The sequence below is a fragment of the Drosophila serrata genome, unplaced genomic scaffold, assembly GCF_035046125.1.
Source record: "Drosophila serrata isolate PLE 108 unplaced genomic scaffold, ASM3504612v1 contig_184, whole genome shotgun sequence".
Lineage (NCBI taxonomy): Eukaryota > Metazoa > Arthropoda > Insecta > Diptera > Drosophilidae > Drosophila > Drosophila serrata.
In genome coordinates, this window is record NW_028257082.1 from 7,802,530 (window position 1) to 7,813,204 (window position 10,675).

Sequence of the window (10,675 nt, forward strand, 5' to 3'; positions counted from 1 at the left end):
TGAATGAAAATTTAGACAAAATTTATGATTAGATTTTCTGTGTATTTAGCCACGTAATTCAATTAAAAGGCTTAAATTGAATGAAGCAGAGCGGAGGAGTGATATATAAAATTATTCAATTAAAAAGGAAGATTATTATTATAAGGAGTATCTTTGAAGGACTTAAGGGTTAGTATGATTTTGTGTTAACCGGAAACAGGCACCAAAGAAGTTGATGTAACGGCTAATTAAGAGAATATGTTTAACTTTATTTATATAAAAACACCCAAAGCTTTGATTACTTGGTATCTCACTGTCGAATAACTACAGTTTTTTTGCTTGATGTTACTAATGGAATTTAACAGCTGCTTTGTATTTAACAAACTTAATTTTGTGGAAATTTATCTGTTAGTTCCTTTTGGAAATTTAATCCAAAATAAAATTTTATAGCTTCAAAAGCAGGCTTAAATTTTTTGCATAGCTTAAACCCATATTTTTAAAAGGATCTGCTGCACTTAAACATATTGTTACATAAATTCCCCTATAAAAAACATAAAAATCGACCGTAGATTTAAAAATTTGTCCTAAAAAGGGATCCAAAGGCTATCGGAAATATGGGTAAACCCTTGCTTAAATTAAAGGGGAATTTTTGATATATTTAGAACGAATTTTCATAGTTTAGGGCTATTAAAAAAAGTTGACAAAAATTTTCACAACCCTAAACATGTTCTTAATTTTAGGGAAATTTTTCTTAAATACAGTAAAATATTTTTATGAGTGTGTTGCTTCCTTTAAATTGAACAAATTAATTGTGTTATCCTTTGCCGGATAAATCCAAGTAGACATATTTATTAAATGCCGACGACAGGCTTTTATTTTTGTTAACAAGCTTAATTTACATGCAAAAACTACCGGAAATAATTCTTGTTAATTCCTAACGTTTTTACCCGCATTTAAATCATTAGTTTTTTGGTTCCAATTCAATTAAAATGTAGGCAAGGCAACCAATTAAAGCAATTATTTCTGTTGAAATTTAAATTATTATTCTGCATGCATTTCCTTTTTCCACTTGAAGGCTGACGACCGCCCCCAGGATAGAATTTTGTGTGTCTGGCTCTCTAATCGTTCTTTTGATCATTTTGCGGTTGATATATAAGCTTTTTGAGTAGGTAAGCGGAAATCGTGGGAAAATGCGGAGGATTAAACTTAATGCCATCGCTGGTGGCTTAAAGACATTTATGAAAGTTGGGATTTTGTGAGCAATAAATGTGTATATAGATTCCTGTAAAAATGATGTCCTTGAAATCAGTGCGCTACGGAAAAGGAAAATAAAACTCGCACAGGAAGTGCAGTAAAAGTTTTGGGAAATTGCCTCTCAAAATTGCGTTACGCATAAAATAACACATTTGCCGGCTCACTTGGCAGGAAAAACGGCAGAGATCCTAATGCTCAAGGATTATGCACAAAATATTGTTTGCTCACTGAAACTGAAATTGTGTATATACATCAATATATACATATGTACATATATATAAATATCAGAGACAAAAATCAGCAACAAATGCTGCTGCGTGTGTTCGTTTTCACTTTTTTTATACGCTTCACTGTTTCTTTTTTGCTTTTTGTATTTTGTTTCGTTGGCCAAATAAATTGAATTATTCCGACACGCAGACACACGCACATGTCCGTGTTTATTTCCTGTGTGCCACATGGCGTATGCGTTATATACATATATATATTTTTTTAGAACCAAAGTCAAACACTTTTCTCCATCATTTCGAGCTTGTTGCTTTGATTGGCTGCTTTTGCTGCTGGTCTTGCTCCCGTTTGATGTTTGCTAAACTAATTTCGGCTGAAGCAGCAATAGCAGGAAAAAATAAAGTGAGGAAAAGCAGCAGTGGAAAGTTTCCCTTGCTCCTGTTTGCATATCAAGTATACGCAACGTTGATTGGATTTGTAAACTGACCAAGGCACTGTCCTTCGTTCCCCTCGTTAGAGGCAGCAGCTTAATAATCATTTCTGCTTAAAGTACAGAGCTGTACTGAGAGTTATACAGGTTATACACTGTAAATATAGTTGTAGTAGAATTTTCAAGATTTTCTGTAAGTTGTAAGTTGTTTAAAGGTTATAGCTTTAAGTGTCATAAAAATAGATACAAAATATATAAAACTGTTTTAGATACTTGAAACGAATATTATTTATTATCAGCATATCTTTGATAATATCGAAATTATTTACAATATTTTAAATACTGAAATATGGAAAGTAAATAGTCATAAAACTATTAAAATAAACACAAACTCAACAAAAAACATATATGATATACACCAACAATCATGAATAATTAAAGTTTATTTAGAAAAATTAATTAGCCTAATTATAAAATGAGAAAATTGTATTATTATTTCATTTTATTTTCTATCTATCTGTAATATTTTTGTTCTTAAAGTAATATTTTTTCCACTGCAAAGCACCCACCGTGTCAAGCAAAGTTACGGACTGTGTGCGTGTGTGTTGTGGATGGCGTTATCCTTGGCACGTCCTGCAGGCATCGACGTTGGGCCTGTCATGTTCACCTTCGCCATGGAAATCTGACAAGATATGGCATCTGCTCTCTCCGTCACCGTATGTTTGTGCATATAGATATTGCATTTTAGGAACGAGGGCCACAGTGAATGGGTTAACACCTCCGCACCTATAATTTTTCACATTCGAGTTGTAAAAAGACAAAACCAGGACATAATATGGCCACTTGATAATGCCAAAGGGGTTTCCACATCGTCTCGACAAAGTGTGTGTGTGTGTGAAAGAGAGACTGGAGGATAGTCAAAGGATGCCCCAGGGACAATATTAGCTAGAGTTTTCTGTTTATTATTGGGTCATATATTGTTATATTTTAGAAAGAGGTAGGTAATATAAATATACAGGAGAAAGAATAAGGCTTATTCAGGATTCCAGGTACATATATTTAAAATAATTTTCTTTAGAATGGAAGAGAAATCTTTTTGTTTGTTAAATCTTAAGACTTATCCATCTGAATTATAGATTTCCCTTATTATCCTTTAAGTATGGTATAAGGCCTCACCTGGATACCACTTTTAATGGAAACTACAATTTCCCAAAACATCTGAATGATGGCTTACTGTCCCATCACTCAAGTTAATTTTCTTGAGCTCCACAAAAGCAAGTAAAGCTCGTTAAAGAACGCGTAATAAAGTTCTTTTTTGGCCATGACTGTGGCTGGCACTCTGCCGCATCCATAAACTGAAGGTGGCAACTAAGAGTGACGTCATAAATTTTGGCAAGTCCTTAAAGTGGCGGAAATAAAGCCCCCCCTGGACCCCGGCACAGCATTGTCTTGTGGTTAATGAATTTATGTTGCCGCTGTTTCACTTGTTATTTTTGCCGGTTACCATTTTGATGAAGACGACGACTACGACGATGACGATGAAGAAGACGGGGAACCCCATCTTGAACTTTAACCGGGGCAAGTTGATTGTCTTGTACTTTATGACTCTCAGTAGCGAGAAGTTTGTGCAACTGACACTGCGAGAAATTTGGTACTATATTTTATATCTTATAAATCTTTTTTTATTTTATTTTCATAATTCTTATACTTTTCTCTGTGCTCAGCATACACATAAAATATAAAAATAGAATTAAGGACACTGCTGGTCCAGGCTAAATTGAAAATGGTTTCATTAGCAGGGAACCGAGGCAGGAACAAGACCAGAAGAATAACAAGAGCAGGAGCAACAGACCAGAATATCCATCAAAGTTTTGCACTTGGAGCCAAGGAAGACACACAGCCAGGACACAGCCAGGGTCCCCAGCTGGCAGACACCTAAGGAGTCTCCTTCAGGAAGTCAAATTATGCAGCATGTGCATGATTGATTAACTTTGAATGGGGCGTTGTTCGTGATTTGGCAAAAAAAAAAAAAAAAAAACGAGAAATGAAAATGCAAACGAACGAAGAAAGTAGAAAGTGGAAAGTGGAAAGTGGAAAGTGTGGTGAACCCAATAATCTCACAAAAGAATGAAAGGGAAATGTGGCAGGGACACGGACGACTGACACTTAATTAGAGGCACGCCGGAAACGGAAACGGAAACGAGATGCATGGCCATCAAGTGGGTCGTGTGCGCACCGCTGGTGGAAGCCAAGCAATTTGCACGCCAGGATGTGCAAGGTCGCCACGATGTCACTGTGATGTATGCATATTGCATGGCAACATGTCTACGTAGAACTTGAGAGAGCAGTGCCACCGGAATTAAATCTACAGAAATTATCCTTAGACTGTGTAGATAATTGAGCGCAGTTGCTGTCTTTACCTTTAAATGGGATAAGTGATTGATCCTGTTAGAGGTGCAATTTTCGGTTTAATTTATTTTTTTTTGCTTTCTTTTTGTTCTTTGGACTCGGAAAGTCGATTAATCAGGTTGTCTTTAGTTCTGGGTTTTTTCTTTACTTGATTTTTAATTTGTTCTTAGAGAGTTGTTTTTCCAGCTCAATGTTTTTGTCAAATTAAATTGGATAAGTGTTAATTTAAAAGGCTCATAGAAATTACATAATAATCATCTATATATTTAATTTAATTATAATATTTCAGAGGCTTTAATTCGATTTGATTTCCTCTAACCATTTTCCCTAATGCTTATTTAAGAGTCCCAAAGCGTAGCTCTTTTAAAGTTTAACGCCAAATTGAATAAAATTCGTCCCCCTTCCAATATTGAGTTATTGCGAAATTAGAAAATGTCTTCGTATTCGTATTTCGGTATTTTATGCCCACGAGGGAGTTTATTTCCATTTGGCTGTTGCCCAGCTGTTACTGGGTTGCCAGTAAAACATTAAATTGGTAGACAGGAAGCACGAGAAATGTGGGGCGTGATTGGGGTTGTGCTATTTGTTTTTTGTCTTGAAATGTTCATCTGGTTCAGTTGCAGTTCATGTCCTTTTGCATGCTAGGATTTCCTGCTCTTTATATCCTTACGACTTTGAGGATGGGTATTGGTTGTAAGGCTCCTACCTGGATGTGCAATGCAATGCCCAACCATGATAAACAAATTTATTTGGAACATGAAAAGCTTTAAACTTTCCATTTCCATTTTTTCATTGTATTTTGAAGCCATTTTCCCTAGATGATTTGTCTGAAAATCGTTAAAATGGTCTCTAAAACCAACTAATGAGTGGAAAAAATTAGGGGAAGTCCCCCTTTGAAAATGGGAATTTACTGCTGGGTCTCCCTGGCATATTTTCAGCATATTTCGGGTGGACTTTCTATCTCGGCAAGGACATCATAATTGCGGCCACAGTGCAGGAAGTGCACAGGATGGAGCAGAGCAAAGGGGGCGTGGGATAAGAGAAAGAACTGGCGGACGGTGGGGAGCGATGGAGAAGCGGGATTCCTGTGCATAATTGAAATTCCAGCCTAAACGCGTTTGTAACGGGAAATTGCGCGCGTAGCCGAAAAAGCGAAAAACCGGACGCAAGGATGCGAATTCGGATGTGAAAATGTCCACTCCACAAAAACAGTTTATATTTATATTAAAGTTTTTTTTTTTTTTTTGTATAAATAATGTCACGCATTTTTGGGGTTAAACGACAAATAAGGAAAACTGAAAGTTTGCATTGCATACATATTTAAAAAATATGTTTAACACATCCCCAAAAAAAGTTAAATCAGTTCTTTCGGACTTTCCATTTAGTTGATTACAATTTAAAGCTAATTTTAATATCTATCAACCATAATAAATGTAATAAATTGCAATAAGTGTTCATAAACAGATAAACCTAACACATTTCCCCAAAATAAAAAGTTCATATATTCCCCAGTTGTAATTTGTTGTGCAAATAATTAATAAAGGCATAAATGAAATACCTTTGGGTGACATTTGGACAAAATCAGCAATGCAAGAAACGTGAGATGTGAGGTGAGGTGAGTGCGACGAAAATGTAATTAATTTCAAGCCAAACAACAATAATTATTGCGTTGCAGCACTCTGCTGCTGTTATTGTAGTGGTAATTACATTTCGTAAACATATTATGCCCGGGGGAAGTCAATTGCCACCCCCAAAACTTAAAACTCCCCAGCAATTGAGTCATTATTATAAAAAAAAAAACAAATTTCAAATTTGAATTTCCAAATATGCAAGCATCTGTTAAGCCAGCGTTGCCACCCTTCCAAGAGAATGAAACATGCGCGCAATTATTGCGCATGCTTGAATTTTCCAGTAAGTTTACTAGTTTTCCATCAGAGTTCGTGTGGGAAATGAGCTGTGATAAGTTGGCCAGTACACGCCGAGCTATCAGACCGCCAAGACGCGCACTTTTCGTGTATTTTAATACACTCCATTTCTTATCAAAGCCAGCCAAGCGCTGTAAGAATAGAAGTTGTCTTGAAGTTAATATACTGCCAAGTGAAATAAACCTAATAGTAATTAAATAAGTAATAATAAAAGCAACTTAAAACTGCCGCGCATTTAATAAACTGAATACAAAAATAAACTGCTTTAAAATTGTTTTAAATTTGAACAGTAACGCACTTTGGCAGCGCTGGCAACCCTGCAGTCGCTCTCTCTACCGTCGCTCTCTCACTCTCTCTGCAGTGTTGGATAATGCCGCTCGGCCAGTGTTGCCCAACTCGCGAACGCCGTCTGATTTTTAGCAGCTAAGAAATGATTTGTGTGTGTTTGTTTAATGTTTCTTTCGCGTAAAGGGGCAAAACAAATTAGCAAATACGATGAAAATTAAGTGAAACAAGTGCGGCGACTGTGCGTGCGCAATGCAATACCGCGCGGCGTGCGAGGATCCGGATCCCCAAGTCCCACCGCCCGCGACCGTTCCCCCGCGCCACCCTCCGCAAACAAAACGGTGTGTGTGGTTGTGTCTGTGTGTAGTAAACGCGCCAGGAAATGAGAAATCATAAAAATAAAAGAGATTATGAACGAAATTCGGGCAATGCAAGTGCTTAAGTTTATAACAATATTCTCGTCGATTGATTAACTAAAAGAAACGTGCACAACATGAGCGACAAATAGTGTAAATCGTGCATTGTTGTTGTTGGTTGTTGTTGTTGCTGTTGGAACCCCCGCCTGCACACATAAGCAAGCACGCCCGCTCTCTCACACACACATAAGCAGCCTCCAAATAAAAAAGAAGATTCCCCAAAAAGATATGAAATAAATAATACAATAATAATAATAACAAGAAGCGCAGCCATACGAAATTGTGAATAATATTAATGAATAAGTATAATATACAAGACATCAAGAAAAAAGCAGATAGAAGGGAAATAAATAAAATAAATATACAAATTAAATAATAAAATTGAAAAATAAATATCTTAACAAATAACATAAAAATCAGTTTAATAAGAAGGAAAAGTTCCCCACAAGTTATAATAACTAAAAGAACAAGTAATATAAAACTACTTCGGAACCCAAATGGCAGATTAAGAAATATAAATTAAATAATAATAAATTAATAAGGGTTCCTTTGTGGAAAGTTACCCTACAAAAATCCCAGAAATTTCATCCTAAAATCAGCCATTATTTTGGATTTAAGAATTCTATATAAAAACAAACAAAATGCAGGCCAAAAAGCGTTACATACTGGTCTTTGTATCCTGCGCTTTTTTGGCCTACGCCTACTTCGGGGGCTACAGGCTGAAAGTGTCACCATTGCGACCCCGTAGAGCCCAGCACGAGTCCGCCAAGGATGGCGGAGTGCAACCCCACGAACAGTTGCCAGGATTCCTGGGCTCCCTAGAGCTGCAGGAGCTGCAGCAGGTGCAGGGTAATCAATCCCGGAATCCGGAGGATATCCCCAAATCCAGTAGTATAACTAGCACAAGAAGATACGACTGCCGCATGGAGACCTGCTTTGATTTTACCCGCTGCTACGATCGCTTCCTGGTCTATGTTTATCCACCGGAGCCGCTGAACTCCCTGGGTGCGGCTCCACCCAGCTCCGCCAATTACCAGAAGATTCTCACTGCCATCCAGGAATCGAGGTATCACACCAGCGATCCCACAGCCGCCTGCCTCTTTGTCCTGGGCATTGATACCCTGGACAGGGACCTGCTCTCCGACGACTATGTGCGGAATGTGCCCTCGAGGCTGGCACGGCTGCCGCATTGGAACAATGGGCGGAATCATCTCATCTTCAATCTATATTCGGGCACTTGGCCGGATTATGCGGAGAGTTCGCTGGGCTTTGATGCCGGTGAGGCGATCCTGGCCAAGGCCAGCATGGGTGTACTCCAGCTGAGGCACGGCTTCGATGTCAGCATTCCGCTCTTCCACAAACAGTTCCCGCTGCGAGCCGGAGCCACCGGATCGGTGCAGTCCAATAACTTTCCCGCCAACAAGAAGTATCTGCTGGCCTTTAAAGGCAAACGGTGAGTGTGAAGTTTTTGATTTCTTAATAAATATTAAATCTTAGTATTTAACTAATTAAAAAGGTTTTAAACTACATATTAATGGGATTTTTAGAGCCCAAATTAAGGCATTAAATCACCTGTTATATGTACTTTTAAAAGAATAATGGCTGGATTATGAGTGTTAGCTCTAAGTATATAAATTAATATATTTTGTGGGAAAATGTCGATTAATCAGCTGACCTTTGGGTGTTTGCGTTTTTATAATTCTTACAAGAAATGTAATCTCTACGTAGCAGTTTGTAAGCTTTTATAATGAAAGTATAAGTACATGCTATATTTTCATACTTAAAAACTTAAATACCCAATTAGCTACTCTTATATTAGTTGTATAAATTATTTCCGAAGGTATTTGAAGGGAATTTATTTATACGAAAATACACATACAACTATAATCTATTATTAATTCAATTTTCATATGAAATACCAAAAGTTTTCAACATTTTGCGCTCTGCTTTACACACGAGAAATATTTATACAATTTTCATATTTTTGTGAACATTTGAACTTACCAGAAAAATTATGAACAGGGTCTTTGGATCACTTGAGGAATGTTTTAATAAATGTAGATATACAGATACTGTTTCAACATAAAAAAGCGATATCTTACTGTAAAAAATGAATTTGGAAGTATCTTTTCCTATAATAAGGTTTCAAGAAACAGAACTAAAGATATTGTTAGGAAATGTAGAAGAATCTTAATAAAAAACAAGCAGTTATGAAAATAACTTCGGGAACTGATTAGAACAATTTCAATCAATAAGAGTATTGAGATTTATAAACTTACTTATTTTCCTGAGGCAGTGTTTTGATAGAAACACTTTAATGAATATTAAAGGAACGCTAAGAACTTTCAAAACAAGCACTAATAATTCTTCTGCCAATTTAGTCTTGCGGTTATAGAAATAATCCCAAATATCTAAAGAATATAATCGTTAAAACAAAACTGTTTTCAGTGAAGCAAGATGATTTAAGCCTTTGATGTGGGAAAAGTTAATTTATATAAAAGCAACTTTCAGGGCACTAAACAGAATATTTAATACATGTTATAAATTTGAAATATACCAAAGTGATTTCAATAAAAACAAGAGAGGAGAGTGATTAAGGCTCTGATATAGATCGGTTTTCCTAGAATCTATAATGGGAAAACCCTTTCAAATGGAGTTACAGGGTAGTCTTTAATTTCGCCACCAAACGGACTAACCCCCATTTGAATCCGTCGTCTGGCTTAGTCAGGCGGCAAATTGCAGGTTGCATCTATCGATGCCAATTCCTATGTTCGCCCTCCGAAAAAAACAAAAACAAAAATCTATAACAAAAAGCACAGGCAAGGGCCTGAAGGAGCCAAAGGAGTGAAAACCCAATCGAAATCCGAAACGTTTCACTATTTCCCCGAGTTTCGAGTTTCCTAGCAGGCCTACACAGTGTTTTTTTGTATATTTCTTGTTCTTTTTGTTGTTCAAAAAAGTCTCCATTCAAATTGAAAAATTGTCTAGCAACGCGTCATTCATCATGTCCTTCCATATTCCAAGTTGCTCCTGTACCTTTGGTGTGTTGGTTACTATATATTTTTTTTTTGCTGTTGCCTGCTACTCTTTTGTTTGCCTTTGCTTTATTGTTGTTTACTCGCTTTGTGCCGCCCACAACAACAACAAGTACAACAAAGGCAGCAACAAGGACTAGGATGACGCTTCCTTTGACATGTAACTCGATTCGATACCTGACATCGAGACACGGTGAAAAATATCGATATTATGATCATAAATATAATCGATAAATGTGAAGAGTATAGGATATCTTAGAAATATATAAAAACATTACTTTAAACGCTTAATATTCACACTTGTTAAATATTTCACTAAATAAATATAATATAAATCCTATAAATACAAACTTTAATAGTTAAATAAAACCTTTTTATTAAACTCTGTATATTTCTTGAAACTATAAACTAACTATAAACTCTGTATATTTCTTAAAACTTTAAAAGAGTTATTTAATTTTTTTCTGTGCATTTTGAAGCCTCTGTTCGCCTGACCTTTGTCCTGTTAATGTGTGTATGGTGTGTGTAGGTGGGTTGGCATGACTGTCTATGGCTAGAAACTCCTCCGCATCTCACCTGGTACACACGTGGCGACATGAGCTCATTGTGTCCTAATTTAAAATTGATTTTCGCCCTTCGATAGTGAGGCATGAGGAACAACTTCAAATATATCTATGGAAATTCCATGAGGACACATTTCATTAAGCTAAGTGCTGG

At 36.5% G+C, this 10,675-nt stretch overlaps 1 protein-coding gene across 2 annotated transcripts in view; it reads left to right on the plus strand.

The window, feature by feature from the left end:
* The first annotated feature begins 6,232 nt into the window (after positions 1–6,232).
* Positions 6,233–10,675, plus strand: part of ttv (exostosin glycosyltransferase 1 ttv) — a 76,741-nt gene continuing 72,298 nt past the window's right edge. For both annotated transcript variants that reach the window (XR_002319320.2, XM_020944729.2), the window contains exon 1: positions 6,233–8,376. Coding sequence is in view for 1 of the 2 variants with exons in the window: in XM_020944729.2 (XP_020800388.2) it covers positions 7,565–8,376 (812 nt within the window). In the remaining variant the exon portion in view is untranslated. The remainder of the gene's footprint in view (positions 8,377–10,675) is intronic.